Source organism: Gavia stellata, chromosome 25, assembly GCF_030936135.1.
Source record: "Gavia stellata isolate bGavSte3 chromosome 25, bGavSte3.hap2, whole genome shotgun sequence".
Taxonomy (NCBI): domain Eukaryota; kingdom Metazoa; phylum Chordata; class Aves; order Gaviiformes; family Gaviidae; genus Gavia; species Gavia stellata.
This window is the reverse complement of record NC_082618.1, coordinates 7,718,911-7,734,047: the sequence shown is the minus strand read 5'-3', so window position 1 is coordinate 7,734,047 and position 15,137 is coordinate 7,718,911. Positions and strand designations below refer to the sequence as shown.

At 66.3% G+C, this 15,137-nt stretch overlaps 1 protein-coding gene across 1 annotated transcript; it reads left to right on the top strand.

Moving 5' to 3' along the window:
- Positions 1-300: 300 nt before the first annotated feature.
- SEZ6 (seizure related 6 homolog) lies at positions 301-14,899 on the top strand. The gene is made up of 17 exons (XM_059829261.1): positions 301-367; positions 8,364-8,939; positions 9,012-9,145; positions 10,064-10,256; positions 10,609-10,794; positions 10,869-11,037; positions 11,522-11,688; positions 11,771-11,965; positions 12,379-12,517; positions 12,603-12,799; positions 12,876-13,070; positions 13,153-13,344; positions 13,424-13,621; positions 13,720-13,758; positions 13,870-13,990; positions 14,071-14,173; positions 14,867-14,899. The coding sequence occupies exons 1-17, from the start codon at positions 301-303 to the stop codon at positions 14,897-14,899; spliced, it is 2,904 nt and encodes a 967-aa protein (XP_059685244.1).
- The last annotated feature ends 238 nt before the right edge of the window (positions 14,900-15,137 follow it).

Sequence of the window (15,137 nt, the reverse complement as noted above, 5' to 3'; positions counted from 1 at the left end):
CTCGGAGAGTTACGGCGCGGAGGGGGTGGGGTGGCAGGGAGGAGCCCCCCTTCCCAGCCGGCAGGATTGGCGGGCGCCGCACTCGGAGCGTTACGGCGGGGGGTGGGGGGAGGGCCCCCCCCCCGGCCGCGGGATTGGCGGGCGCAGCACTCGGAGCGTTACGGCGGGGCGGGGGGGGGGTGGTGGAGGAGGGCCCCCCCCCGGGCCGCGGGATTGGCGGGCGCCGCACTCGGAGCGTTACGGCGCGGCGCGGCCGTGCCCGCAGCGCGGAGCTGTCCGCGGTGCTGACCGCCGCCGGCCATGGGCTCTCCGCCGCCCGCACTGCTCCTGCCGCTCCTCGCCGCGCTGCTCCGCGCACCGGCCCACGGTAAGCACCGGCCCCGCGCCCACACCCCCGGTCACCCCCCCCATCCCGGTCACCACCCCCCCCTCCCCATACACACCAACCACCCCCGGTACCGGTGGCCCCAGCCCCGCTCCGTCGCCGCCAAACTTTGCCAACTTGCGCTCGCCCCCGGTGCGGCGGGGGCGCTCCCCCCATCCCCCCTCGGGGAAGAGAGAATCTCCCTCCCGTTATCCGCCCCCCCCCCCACCCCGCCCCGGTGGCGCGGGGAGCGGGAGCCGCCGGGGGCGCGCAGAGCGGTTTGCAGCCGGGCTGGTGCAACGCCGCCCCCGGCGGGCTCCGGCGACAGCCCCGCTGCCGGTATTACCGGCGGGGGGCGGCCATCGCTGCACCGGGAGCTGGGCAGGCACGGCACCGCCCGGCGGGACCCGCTCCCCCGCCACCGAGCCCTTCGAGCCACCCCCCCGGCCCCTACGCCCGGCGGCGGGCTGTGAGCCAGTCCCTCCATGCGGTCCCCTCCATGGGGCTTGGGGACATTGGGGACCGGGGGTCTTCCCCCCCAACCCCCCCACGGTCGGGGTGACCACTCCGGCTCCGGGGACGGCATCGGGGAGATGCAGGGATGGCGGGTGTTGGTCCTTCCCAAGGAGAGCAGCCAACACCCAGCTCGGCTCGTTGGCTCTCATGGGGCATGGGCAGCCCCGCAGCCTCGACGCCTTGCGGCTCCGCTGCCCCAGATAACAGGATTGGGGGCCCACTGGGGCTTGTGGGGACGTGCCGGGACTTGGGGTGCCCCAGTCTGCTGCGGCTGTGCCCATGGTGGGCAGCATGCATGGGGCAAGGAGCAGGCAGGGGTCCGGTGGGATGCAGGCAGTGGGATGCAGGCCGCCTGCACGGCTCAGCCGAGCTGCAGGCAGCAGCCGTGCAGGGAGTTACATAAACTCCCCATCTGGCAGCCGAGCCCAGCCGGGGAAGGGCACCATGGCCCTGTGCCCACTGCTATTCCCATCTTGCTCTGCCGCCTGGGGCTGCTGCCACAGCCCTCTTGCTTGGGGGGGTGTATGGGGGACCCTCCGCAGGGCAGCAAGTGAGGTAAGGCCATGGTACCCCCATCTCCTGCCCTACTGGGGGGCAGCGAGGCTGGAGGGGGGGGGTCTGTGTCCCTGGCTCCGTCCTGGGAGCAGGGCCCTGGGCAGGACAGGCTTCCCCTGAGGGAGGCTGGTGCTTACCGTGTCAGTTTAATGATTTCTAATGAGCAATTACCTCTAGTCAGTCCCCTAATTTCTGAATATCAATAAAGTTAATTAAACTCTGCATGTGCATTTCCCAGAGTATTAGAGGTAGGGATGCCCTGGGAGGTGCTGAGCTCTTCCTAGGGCTGGGAGCTGTGGGGTCCTGTGCCCCCTCCCCATGTGCTGGGAGCTGCCCGGGGGGCTCACCCACCCACTCCCTGTCCCCCATCAGGCAGGGCTCCCAACCCAGCACCCCAATTTCTGTGCAGCACCGCCATGCTCAGCGTCACCGTGGCCTTGACCTGACATCAATGGGCTGGTGCATGGTGGGGATGCGCCATGGGTCTGGGGGACATGGACATGGGGGTTTCAGACCCTCATCCAGGCTGGGGGGGATTGGCGTTGCCCCCTGGGTGGTGGCAATGCAGGGCCTGATCCTGTCTCTCTCTGTCACCCTGTACAGTGACCTGCAGGCCTGTCCCAGCTGTGGGGCAGCTCCATCCCCAGTGCCCACAGGCGTTTGTCCCAGCAGAAAGTGGGGTCTGGGTCCCATGTCACCGGTGCAGCTGGGGGGTATGGTGCTGGGCACAGCTCCATCCATGCTGCCCCACCGTGCCCCCTCTCCCCAACTCTCCGAAGCCATGGCAGACCTGGCTTTTTTTGGGGGGTCATCTTTGCCACGCTGAAGAGAGCTCCTTGTAACTTGGGGTCCTGGCAGCCTGGGGTAACGGGAAGCAGTGTGGGTCATGGGGGTGGGGGGCACAGGGCCTGGCTGTGCCCCTATGAGCTGTACTGCACCGTCCAGTGTCAGCCCAATGCACCGCGCCTACGGGGACGATGCACCTGGGGGACACAACATCCCTGGGAATGTGGGTGCTGGTCGGGGTCTCGGTACGAGGAGGGGGGCCAGGGAAGGAAGCAGGCATCTGCTACGGTAATTAACAGCGTCTGTGCTTGTCCCCTGCGTGCCTCAGAGGAGTTCATCACTGCCATGCCGCCAGGCCAGGATTATCTGGATAATGCTCTTAAGCTGGAGGGTGGGAGGGCAGGGCTGCCCCGCGGGGACACAGGGTGCAGGCTGGGCCAGCCGCCTCCGCCGTCCCCCTGGGAGCCTGGTCGCCGCAGGACCGACTGCGGTTTAGCACTGGCAGGGATGGATTTGGCACGCGGTGCTGCACCGGGCAGGGCTGCTGGCCCCGGGCTTCATGCAGCCACCGGGCAGAGCTGGAGCACTGGGATTGCGGTGGGAACGGGATGCAAAGGAGCCTGGGCAAGGGCATGGCAAGGGCAGCCCCAGGCCCAGTGGGGGGCCCACCCTGTGCCACTGGTGGGACCCCCCCCAGACCGGCATGGGCCCCACCAGGGCCGTGTATCCTGGTGCACAGTCCTGTGCCGGGGCGGGGGCCGGGGGTGACCCTGGGCTGCCGGGCCCCCCGTGAGCACCGACAGGCCCCAGAGGAGGTGGATGAAGTTGTGTCTCCGGCGGGAAAGGATAATTTCACCTCCAATCAATTCTTTAAATGTGCACAATTGAAAGATTGCCTTTGAAAGCTGCCTATAACCGGAGATAATGGATTCTCTCCAGTCGCAGGCAGCAGCTCAGCAGTGGTAGCATCCCTTCCTCTGGCTGCCAGGGAGATGGGGCCAGCCAGGGGACCGGCACCTCTCCCGCCACAGGCATCCTTGGGCGGGCGAAGGGGCTGCCTGGACCCGTCAGAGGCAGCTGGGGATGTCTCCATCTGCCTGGCTCCCTGTCAGCCTGCCCTGCGCTGAGACCCAGCACCGCTCGTTGCATCCTCCGAGGCGTTGGAGGGTCCCGTTGGCCAAGGTTGGGGATGCGCTCGATCCCCAGCCTGCGGGAGAAGTGGCAGGAGGCGGCCCACATGCTCACCGTGCCAGCGGGGGTTATTACATATATAATTTAAATGCAGTAACGAGCCGTGCTGAAGGGATCAAATATTAATCAGCCGCGAGAGCGCCGCTGTGACCCTGCGAAAATGGAGAGAGGTGCTTAAAATGCCAGATCAGCCGGCACTGGGCGATGCCCGGCGGGGGAATGTGGCTGTAGCATCAGCCCTTGGTGACTTCCAGAACTGGCTGGCTCATCCGACATGAAGAGTGGTGCAGGTTTTGCTGGCAAGGGGATGCTCTTGTTGAATTCCCAGGGGAGCGAAGGAGGGCGTTGGGGGCAGCAGGGATGCTGGCTCCAGCGGGAGCAGGTGGTGATGCTCCGTGCTTCCCGCCCGCTGGGAGGGAATGATGTCTGCAGGGAAGATGACATGGCTGAGCAGCCCAACACGGAGCCTGACAAGCAGCTCTCACTCACCTCCCACAACCGGATTTCAATTATTGTGGCCGACAGCGGGCGGAGGGAAGGGGAGCCAGGAGTGCAGCACAGCTCCCCTTTCCCTGCCTGCCTCCTGCCCCGCACTGGGCAGGCACCTCCAGCACCCAGGGGTGCCCTGTGGGCTGGGTGCCCCCTCTGCTACCCTGGGTGCCCCAGGGCAGTGAACAATACTGGGTCCCAGGGGAGCCTGGAGCTGGCACAGAGCCCCATGGGGGGCTGGCACCTGCGCCGTGGGCACCCTGGGGTGGCATAGAGTGGGTGCTGCCTGTGGGTGGGGGCTCCGTTGCAGGGGATCCTGATACAGGGCTGAGGGGTCTGATTTGGGCGCTGCTGGCATGGGGAGGGGGAACGTGGCACCACACGGCTCCGGCACTCAGGTCCGAAATAGCAGCAGACATGCAATTTATCACCGCCGCCGCTCAGGGAAATTGCTGTACAAACGCATTAGCTCCGCAGGGAGAGCGAGGGAAGCGGGATTACACTGGCTGTGGGCGGCGAGGAGGGAAGGGGTCACCACCAGCACCCCACGGCACCCTCCGGGTGGAGAGGGAGGAAAGCCCCAGGGATGGGCACCCTGGTGCCCACCGGGCTCTGCCCTCGAGCCCGCCTGATGTCGGTGATGCTTGGGGCTCAGCGTTTGGTACGTCAGCCGGCGCTCGGCCGCCGCCGCCGCGATGCTCCAGGGAACCGGTTGCGGCGACATGTGACATGTGTCAGCGGGTAAATGACTGTTCAATTCAAGGAGAATCGCAAAACATACAAGGTCAAACGCTTCCCCGCCAGCGCTGCCATGAATATTAAAGCCAGGCTCTGCCGGCAGCCGCCGGGGCTGGCAGCCGTGCTCAGCGGCAGTGTCCCTGGGCACCGGGCAGCCCCTTGGGTGTCCCCCCCTCAGCTGCTCCGGCAGCCCCGGCTCGGCCGTGGGCATCTGGCTCGCTGGTGGTGCCGGGGTGGAGGCCACGGGGCGGCAGGAGATGGGTGCCAGGGTAGGTACCAAGGGGGTACCAGCTGGTGCCAATGGGGTGCCCAGCTCACCATGCTGGGTGCTGGTGGGTTGGGTGGATGGCAGTGGTGTTGGCTGGGTGACATGGGGAGCAGGGCTGTGTGGTGGGGAGCTGGCTGCACAGCCCTGCCTGTGCCCCCCCGCCCCTGCCTGCACCTGCCTGCACCTGCCTGCACCCTCACACCATCTGTGTGCGCCTGCCTGTGCTCACCCACCCACTCCTGCTTGCACCTATCTGCCCACCCGCTGCCTGCACCCACCCAACCCCGCCTGTGCTCTTACACCACCCACCCGCGCCTGCCGGCACCCTGATGCTGCCTGTACTCCCGCGCTGCCTACACCTGCCCACCCACCGCCTGCACCCACCCTCGTTCCCTGCCTGCTCCTGCCCACGGGGACTTCCCACCCAGAGGCAGGCAGGGGGGTGCCCCCCTCCCTGCCGGGGGTCCCCATCCCCAGGGCCACCGGGGTAGGGGACAGAGATGGGGATCTGACATCAACCGGGCACGTCCCCCCTCCTGTACCCACCGGGAGGGCTGGGGGTGGTTGGGGGGGGCTGGGGGCCATGGGTGGGGGAGCGTGGCGCCGGCTGCCTGACAGCTCATTCATCACGGCTGCTGGCCCTGGCTGCGGGGGCAAAGCCAGATTGGATTTTAAATTAGAAAATAAACCTGGACTCCTGCGAGCCTCAACCCCTGCCCTCCCGCTGAGCCGGGGACCCGGCTGCCTGTACCCCCTGCCTGCCCAGGCTGCCAGCCCCTCCTACAGATGGGGAAACTAAGGCACGGAGCACCACCGTGCCATGGGGCTGTGATGCTCCCGGGGCGGCCGAGGGCTCTGCCCTGTCCCATCCTCCGAGCCGGGTGCTGCGTTATTGCTTTCTTGGCAGGCGGCATCGATCGGCGCTCCCCGGGAGGCCGCGTGCCACCTTATTTATTTATTTACAACAGCAGGCGGCATTGATTCCTGCCGGGGGTGCGGCCACCCGCCGCAGCCGGATTAGTCTCTGGCGTCTCCCCGGCTCCCGGCTGCCGTTAATAGACTCCCGCCTGGCAAAGCCGATGTGAGGGATTAGGACTCCGGCCCAGCTGCGGCCATGGGCATGTGCCACGCATGCCAAGGGGCCCTGATGTGGACTTGACGGCCCCTTTGCAAGGGTCTCTGCCCACCCTGAGCCCTGGGGGGTCCCTGCTGGGTGCCAGGACCCGGAGGGGTGGGTGCTGGGGAGGAGGGTCCCTGTCACCAGCCCCTGGTCACCTTGGGGATGCAGGAGGGACACGGCTGTGGCACGGTCACTGGAGATAAGCTGCTTAGAGACATCTGTGGAGGTGGAGGCTCTAATCCTGTGGTGCTCGAGGGGCACAGGTGGCAACATCTGGGCACCCCCTGCCTTTCCACAGCACCCCGAACATCCTGCATCCCCCAAGGGCCAAGAGCATCCCCAGTCCCAAGCATCCCCCAATGCCAGGAGCATCCCATGGTACCCAGAGCATCCCCTGGTGCGAGGAGCATCCCATGGTACCCAGAGCATCCCCTGGTGCGAGGAGCATCCCGTGGTACCCAGAGCATCCCCTGTGGCACCCAGGGCACCACACAGACCCCGGTGCCCAGGCAGTGCCCAGCCCAGGGTGCCACAGCACCCAGATGGGACCTGCTGTAGGAGCCTTGTCGTGGGGTCCCACCTCACTTGGCAGCCCCGAGGGGGACAACTGTGCTCCCCAGCACCAGGGCAGCCGAGATGCCATGCAAGGGAGGGTGCGGGGGCCGGGTGGGTGTCTCTGCCCCAGCCTGCACTGCGTGGGGTGGCCGCAGCAGCACAGAGCCCAGCCCCAAGCACTGATCTGCTATTAAAGCCTAAAAGAGATTTTGGCGCCCTTCAGTATAAACTCATTAACTTTTATGTTCTAATAAATGGATCCTATTAAAAAATAATTCTGGCCTTGTTGGGGGGCAAGTGAACCTTTCCAAGCCGGTGTGGCTGGGTGCTTGCCTCCCCGCCGTGCTGCTGTGCCCAGGGCATCATCACCGTCCCGGGGCGGTGGGGACACAGGGTGGGTGGCAGGCGGTGGGGATGCCCGGCAGCACCCAGCAGATCCCCCTGCGGTGCTCGCCCAAGTTAATATCTCTTAATAGTCCCTTAAAAGTGGCAATTGCAGAGTAATTAATCTTTACAGGGCCCTGCCCTGCTACGGAGCAGTATAATTACCTGGTAATTGGCAGTATCGTGTCATCAGTGCCTGTGAACGGCGACGAGACGTGCCCACGCGCTATCATGGCCTCGCGCACTGCACCGGGCCATGGAGGGATGCTGGGTGCCACCACGGCATCTCTGCCACCGTGGCATCCCCCCTGCCGTGGCACAGTGGGGCTGCGCAGCTGAGCCCCCCCGGAGATGGGACTGTGCGGTGCCAAATCTGGCAGGAAGAGGTGCTGGGTGGCTCATCAGGGCTGATTAATTTATTTTTTTTCTGGTCTAAAGGCTGTAAACGGCTGGGTTGGGCACGCTGGGGATTTGCTCAGGGGCTAATGCGCAGGAGGGCCAGGGGGCCATGGCAGGTGCGTCCCCATGGCTGTGGGTGGGAATTGGGGAGCGTCAGAGGGGAAGGTGTCCCCAGCAGATTGACATTGTCCAAGAACAGCCTGGCTGGCAGGTGGATGGAGAAGCTGAGCTCTCACAGACTCATTGCACTAGTGGCCTGGAGCTAGGTCCCAGCATTCGGGCTCTGGTGGCACCCGTGGTGCAACCAGTCACGGCAGCCAAGGCAATCACCTGCCGTGACCACACACAGGGATGTGGGGTCCCAGGGGACCCTCGGCACAGGACGGCCACTGCCATGGAAAGGGACAAGCTGTGACCAGGAACACCCAACCCCAGGGCTGTCCCCACCAGGGCTGGGTCACGGGAGAGGTGGGCACCCCTTAATGTAGTACAAGCTGCAGCTGTGCATTAATTAGCCAAGACTTAATTGCCAGGGCTGCCCCAGTGAAGGCTATGCTGGGGTGAGGTGTGGCAGGGTCCCACTGCACGTGGTCGATGTGCTTGTTTGTCATCCAGGTTTTGCTGCTGCATTGATGTGCAGGGAAGCGTTAGTCCTTGGGGCGGCACTGCCCCATGGTGAAGCGTTGGCCCATGGTGAAGCGTTGACCCATGATGAAGTGTTGGTCCCTGGTGCAGCATCAGTCCCCAGCGCAGCACAGGTCCGTGGCACTGCACCAGCATTGCTCCCTGGTGCGGTGTCAGTCTCCAGTGCTGCATCCATCCCTGGCGCAGCATCATTCCACATCCAGGCGTTGGTCCCGGGTGCCACATGGGGCACAGCATTGGTCTGTGATGAAGCATCAGTCCGTGGTGCATCACCGGTCCCCAGTGCTGCATCAGTCCACGATGCAGCGTCAGTCCACGGGTCCCCAGCACCCAACGCTCTTTCCCCCCCCCAGGCTTCAACGGGCTGGTGAGGAAGGTGGGGGAGAGCGCTGAGGACGAAGGGGAGCCGACGGCGCTGCCCACACCGGCGGAGCGGGAGGCAGAGGCTCGCTTTGTGAGCACGGCGCCCACACTGAAGCTCCTCAACCACCACCCGCTGCTGGAGGACCTGCTGCACGAAGCCTTCCTGAAGAAGGACTACCTGGGCCAGGCACCATTCCTGCCCGCCGGTCCCGGCCCCCTCCTGCCTGCCAGCGCCCTCCAGCCGGCCCCCGGCCCCCCGGCCCCCGAACCCCCACCACGCACCCCCGCCCTGCCCAGGGCCGCCTTCCCCACTGACCCACTGACCACGCCGGCGGGGCGCCCGGGGCCATGGGGGGAGGCGTGGGGGGCCATGCCGGCTGCTGACACCTCGTGGTCCCCCGCCGGGGTGCCGGAGTCGAGCCCCCCGTCCCCCAGCTGGGCACCCGCCACCCCCGGCACATCCCTGGGACCCCGCGCTGGGGCCACCGCGGTTCCCAGGGATGAGGAGGGGACCACCACCACCTCCACCATCACCACCACCACCATCACCACGCTGCAGGGGCCAGGTGAGCACCGGGGAGGGAGCTGGGGGGAGCCAGGGCGAAGCGGGGCTGAGTCGGGGTCTCTTCTGTTGCCAGCCCCCTGCAACCGGACACTGGCGGGTCCTGAGGGCTGGCTGGTGTCCCCGGAGCCGGTCACTGTCCCCTACGATGGCAGTCTGGACTGCACCTACACCATCTCCGTGTACCCTGGCTACGGCGTGGAGCTCAAGGTGAGCCAGGGGCTGCGAGTGGGATAGGGTGCCAAGTGCCTGCAGGCAAGCGTGGCACGTCCCCTGCTCCGTGCTGCGGCTGTGTGGCTGTGTGGGGTGCAGTAAACAGGTGGTCCTGTCCCTGTCCCTGTCCTTGTCCCTGTCCCCATGTCCCTCAGCCAGGAGAGCCAGCTCAGGGCATCACCCACACTCTGGCCGTGGGGCAGGGTTGTGGGCGCATGGGCTGGTGGGAGCCCCATGCCCACCAGCTGCTGCGGCTGGCACCCATCGTGGAAGAAGAGATGAGGGATTTAATTATTGAAGCTCTGATGAAGAAGGCGTAAGCAATGCCAGCGGGTGCGACGCCGTGGTGCAGAGCCAGGAAAACCCGGCGCCCATCTGCCGGGAGCAGAGACTGGCAGCAGCTCCCATGGTGCCAATGCCATGTGCTGCTCCCGTCGGAGGCACGTGGCTGTGCATCCCCACCTCTGCCCGGCCCAGGGCCTGAGCCAACGCAGGGCAGCACCCTGCACCGAAAGCCGGCGGCGAGCAGGAGGCGGCAGCTCCGTGGTCAGCCCCTGCTCCTCCTCCTCACGCAGCAGTGTTTGCCAGTGCCGCCGCTCATCACCGTGCAGCAACACTTAATTAACATCATTAATAGCAAATTGCTCCAGAGTGCTGGAGCACACGCCTGGCTGTCGGCAGGGCTGTCGGCGTGGGCCCGGCTGTGCCACGGCGCTCCGGCAGAGCCGCCGGCTGGGCCCTGCTGCTCTTTGCGAGGCGGGATGATTTATGATGCTGCTAACCGTGTTTGAAAGGCGCTGCCCTGCGCAGACAAGCTTCAGCGCACTATCAACCGCGGGCAAGCTGCCGAAGGACTGACTCCAAGCTGGGTGCTGGGGTGATGCCGCGGCGGTGATGCCTGGCTGTCCCCCACAGGTACAGAACATCAGCCTGGTGGAGGGGGAGACACTGACGGTGGAGAGCGTGGGGGGCCTGGAGCCCACCCTCCTGGCCAACGAGTCCTTCCTGCTGCGGGGCCAGGTCATCCGCAGCCCTGCCAACCTCCTCACCCTCCGCTTCCAGAGCCCCTGGCCCCCCAGCCCCGGTTCCTACCGCTTCCGCTACCAAGGTACAGGGCAGCGCCCGCCGCCAGCATGGACCCCCTGGTACCTCCCCCGGGGGCTCCCTCGCCGGCACGGAGCTAATTCAGAGAGTGGCGACGCGCGGCGGAGTTAATTTGTGCCACTGGTGGGTTAAGCGGGCACCAACCAGGGCGAAGAACTTTAATGGAGAGCTAATTGGCATGAGCAATTACGGGCTCATTTAGCAGCATTATCGCAGGGATAGGCACCAAAGTCACCCAGCCCTGCAGCACCCAGGCGCTCCCAGGGGGCTGGGGAGGTGGGTGCTGGGTGCAGGGCAAGCTGGAGTCCCGGGGGTCCGTCTCCCCCAACCCCAGTAACGCCGCCACCTGCCCCCAGCCTACCTGTTGAGCTGCCCCTTCCCGGCACGGCCGGCTTTCGGGGAGGTCTCGGTCAGCAGCTTGCACCCCGGTGGGGATGCCCGCTTCCGCTGTGCCGCCGGCTACCAGCTGCAGGGCGCCCACCGGCTCGCCTGCCGCAACGCCACCCGCCCCTTCTGGAGCGCCCGCGAGCCCCTCTGCCTCGGTAAGCACTGGCACTGGGGGGATGCGGCACAGCCAGCACGGCACAGCTGGCCGCTGATGGTCCCGCTCCCACAGCGGCATGCGGCGGGGTAGTCCGGAATGCCACGGTGGGACGCATCGTTTCGCCCGGCTTCCCCGGGAACTACAGCAACAACCTGACATGCCACTGGCTGCTGGAGGCGCCCGCCGGCCACCGCCTGCACCTCCACTTCGAGAAGGTCTCGCTGGCCGAGGATGATGACAGGTTTGGCCCCGGGGCAGGGAGGTGAATGGGAGGGTGGGGACACCCTGGGGCAGCCCCACACTGGGCACGGGGACATGTTCAAGGCTGGGGGCCATTGGCTATATCCAAGGCTGGGGGCCATTGGCCATGCCCGTGGATGGGTGCCATGGACATATCCAATGATGGGTGCTGTTGGCCATGCCCATAGATGGGTGCCATTCATCATATTCAAGGATGGGTGTTGTTGGCCGTATCAAAGGATAGGTGCTGTTGGCCGTGTTCAAGGATGGGTGTTGTTGGCCATGCCCAAGTGTGGGCACTGTTGGCCATTGGCCACAGTCAAGGATAGGTGCTCTTGGCCATGCCCAAGGGTGGGTGCCAGTCACCATGTTCAACGATGAGTCCTGTTGGTCATGGCCAGGGCTGGGTGCTACTGTCCATGCCCGAGGAGGGGTGCTGTTGGCCATGGTTGGCGCAGCACCCTGCCCCTGCCATGCCTCGGCAGGCTCATCATCCGCAATGGCAACAACGTGGAGGCGCCGCCAGTGTACGACTCCTATGAGGTGGAGTACCTGCCCATCGAGGGGCTGCTCAGCACCGGGCGCCACTTCTTCGTGGAGCTCACCACCGACAGCAGCGGGGCCGCTGCGGGCATGGCACTGCGATACGAGGGTATGGGGCCGGGGCGTAGGGGGGCACCCGGGTGTCCCCATGCCCACCTGGCCCCCGCAGACCTTCGCCCCTGTGCCCGCAGCCTTTGAGCAGGGGCATTGCTACGAGCCCTTCGTCAAGTACGGGAACTTCACGGCCAGTGACCCCCGGTACCCCGTGGGCACCACGGTGGAGTTCAGCTGCGACCCCGGCTACACACTGGAGCAGGGCTCCACCATCATCGAGTGTGTCGACCCCAGTGACCCGCAGTGGAATGAGACGGAGCCGGCATGCCGCGGTGGGCACCAGGGCCGGAGGGGGCTGGAGGTTCAGTGGGTGCCAGAGTTGGGGATGCCATGGGTGCTGGAGCTGGGGGTTGCTGCGGGTGCCGGAGCTGGGGATGGAGCATGAGGGATGCTGGAGCCACCACGTTGTGGTGCATGCCAGAGCTGAGGGACACACTGTGAGCCAGAACCAATGGGGACAGCCGGTGCTGGAGCTGGGATGCTGAAGTGGGTGTTGGAGACAGGGATGGGCTACAATGGGTGCTGGAGCCACCGTGCCATGGTGCATGCTTGAGCCAGAGCCAACAAGGATGGTGGATGCTGGAGCTGGGGGGCTGCAGTGGATGCTGGACCATGGATGGTGGGTGCCAGTGGGTGCTGTGGCAGGTACCCTGGTGACGGTGCTGAGCCTGGCACGCTCCCACAGCTGTGTGCAGTGGGGAGCTGACAGACGTGGCTGGTGTGGTGCTGTCGCCCAACTGGCCGGAGGCGTACGGCAAGGGCCAGGACTGCATCTGGGGGCTGCACGTGGAGGAGGACAAGCGCATCATGCTGGACGTTCGCGTGTAAGTGCAGGGATGGCTGCAGGATGGGGCTGGTGGGATGGGGGAGGTCCCCGTGCCCCCCGTCCTCATAGCCCCCCTGCCCCAGGCTGCGGCTGGGCGTGGGGGACATGCTGACCTTCTACGACGGGGACGATCTGACGGCGCGCATCCTGGGCCAGTACACGGGCGCCCGCAGCCGCTTCAAGCTCTACGCCTCCACTGCTGATGTCACCGTCCAGTTCCAGTCCGACCCCGGTGCCGGCACCTTCGCCTATCGGCAAGGCTTCGTCATCCACTTCTCCGGTGAGCCCAACGGTGGGATGGTGTCCCCGGTGTCCCCAGTGTCCCCGCTGTTCTGCTCACCCCACCATCCCTGCAGAGGTCCCCCGTAACGACACCTGCCCTGAGCTGCCGGACATTGCCAATGGCTGGAAGACATCCTCGCAGCCGGAGCTGCTCCACGGCACTGTGGTCACCTACCATTGCTACCCCGGCTTCCAGCTGGCCGGCACCGACCTCCTGATGTGCCACTGGGACCTGACGTGGAGCGGCGACCTGCCCTCCTGCGAGCGGGGTGAGTGGCACCCGCCAGCGTCCCCTTGTCCCATGACGCACCCCCAGCAGCCGCCGTCACAGCTGGTCCCTCCCGCCCGCAGTGACCTCCTGCCGCGACCCCGGGGACGCCGAGCACAGCCGCAGGGTGGTCTCCAGCCCTAAATTCCCAGTGGGAGCCACCGTGCAGTACGTCTGCGACAAGGGCTACATCCTGGCAGGCGCTGGGACCCTCACCTGCCACGACCGCACCACGGGGGGACCCAAGTGGAGCGACCGTCTCCCCAAGTGCATCCGTGAGTCGGGCACCCCCTCCCCGGGCACATCTCCCGAACCAGCGGTGGGTGCTGATGCCACCATGCCCCTGCCCTGCAGCGGAGACGTACGAGCCTTGCCACAACCCCGGCGTGCCGGCGGGTGGGCGGCAGAGCCCTGAGCGGCGGCTGTACCCAGCGGGAGCCACGTTACACTTCTCTTGCGCCGCCGGCCAGGCGCTGCTGGGCGAGGGCAGCCTGCGCTGCCTGCCTGGGCACCCCTCACGCTGGAGCGGCTCGCCTCCCATCTGCAAGGCGGGTGAGAGGACCCCTCCCACACCCCAGCACCCCGCTGGCACCGCTCGGCACCCCGCTTCTCGCTGCTGATGCCAGCTTCTTTCTTCCCCCCTCCTCCAGCCTCCTACGATGAGTTCTACAGCAACCGCAACCTAGATGGTAAGGGCAAGGGTTTGCCAGGGCAGCCTGGGGTGCCGGGGTGTGGACAGGCACCCCGGGGTGCAGCCGATGCGGGGTGCCCCGTCGGTGAGCCCCTACTCTCCCGGGCAGCCGTGGCCAAGGCCGTGCCCTCGGGGGCAGCACTGGAGGGCACCAATGTCGCCATCGCCGTCTTCCTGCCCGTGCTGGTGGTGGCTCTGCTCATCGGGGGCATTTATCTCTACTTCTCCAAGTGAGTGGCCAGGCGGCCCCCGTCCTCCCCCACGGGGTCCCCCCAGCCCCACGGCCGCCCCAGCTGCCCTCTCCCTGCAGGCTCCAGGGGAAGCCGGCCCTCCAGCTGCCCCTCGCTGGCTCCCACCCCTACGACCACATCACCGTGGAGTCGGCTTTTGACAACCCCACCTACGAGACAGGAGTAAGTACCGGCCACCGTGCCCCCCCACCGGGGCTGGGCACCCCAGGGACTGAGCGTGAGCATCGCATGGGCCATGTGTGTCAGGGGCTGTGTGTGGGGTGGGAGAGGCGTGGGGCCACGTGCTCCAGGGACCACACATTAGATAGGACAACCCTCCAGGGACCACACATGGGATGGAATGGGGTGGGAGAGGCGTGGGGCCACGTGCTCCAGGGACCACACATTAGATAGGACAACCCTCCAGGGACCACACATGGGATGGAATATCCATCCAGGGACCGCTCACGGGATGGGACATCCATCCAGGGACCATGCATGGGATGGGACTTCCATCCAGGGACCATGCATGGGATGGGACATCCATCCAGGGACCGTCCACAGGATGGACATCCCTCTCAGGACCACACAGGGGATGTGACGTGCATCCAAAGAGCACACGTCAGCTGGGGCATCCATCCCAGGGACCACACACTATATAGGACATCCATCCAGGGCCCACGCATGGCATGGGACATCCATCTAGGCACCACGCACCACCTGGGACGTCCATCCAGGGCCCACGCACGGGATGGGACACACATCCCTGGGGCCGTCCGCGGGCTGGGATGTGCCCCCATGGTCCTACGGGGTGGGAGTTGCCCCGTCCCTGTCCCGGGCACCCCGTCGCATCGCCGAGTGTCCAACCCCTCGCAGTCTGTTTTCTTTGCAGGAGACGAGGGAGTATGAGGTGTCCATCTAAGCGCGGGCAGCGTGGAGCTGGGCGCCGCAGCCACCCCTCCCGGGCCCCCCCGTGCCCACCGGCCCCTGGCACGGGCCGGGCACACCTCTCCCAAGGAGACTCAAGCCGAGCGCTCGATGGGAGCCACCCGGGCGCCGGCCACCCCCCTGCCACCCCCAACCCCCCCGGACCCCCGTGGGGTCTGCCAGCGCCCAGCTGTCACCCGACCCCCTGCCCCGGGCTCAC

Bases quoted from the DNA above. Each gene is read 5' to 3' on its own strand.
- SEZ6 (XM_059829261.1), top strand. From the start codon at position 301: ATGGGCTCTCCGCCGCCCGCACTGCTCCTGCCGCTCCTCGCCGCGCTG. The intron at 11,038-11,521 runs GTTTGGCCCCGG...ATGCCTCGGCAG, and splicing joins CTGGCCGAGGATGATGACAG to GCTCATCATCCGCAATGGCA. The intron at 13,345-13,423 runs GTGAGTCGGGCA...CCTGCCCTGCAG, and splicing joins CCGTCTCCCCAAGTGCATCC to CGGAGACGTACGAGCCTTGC.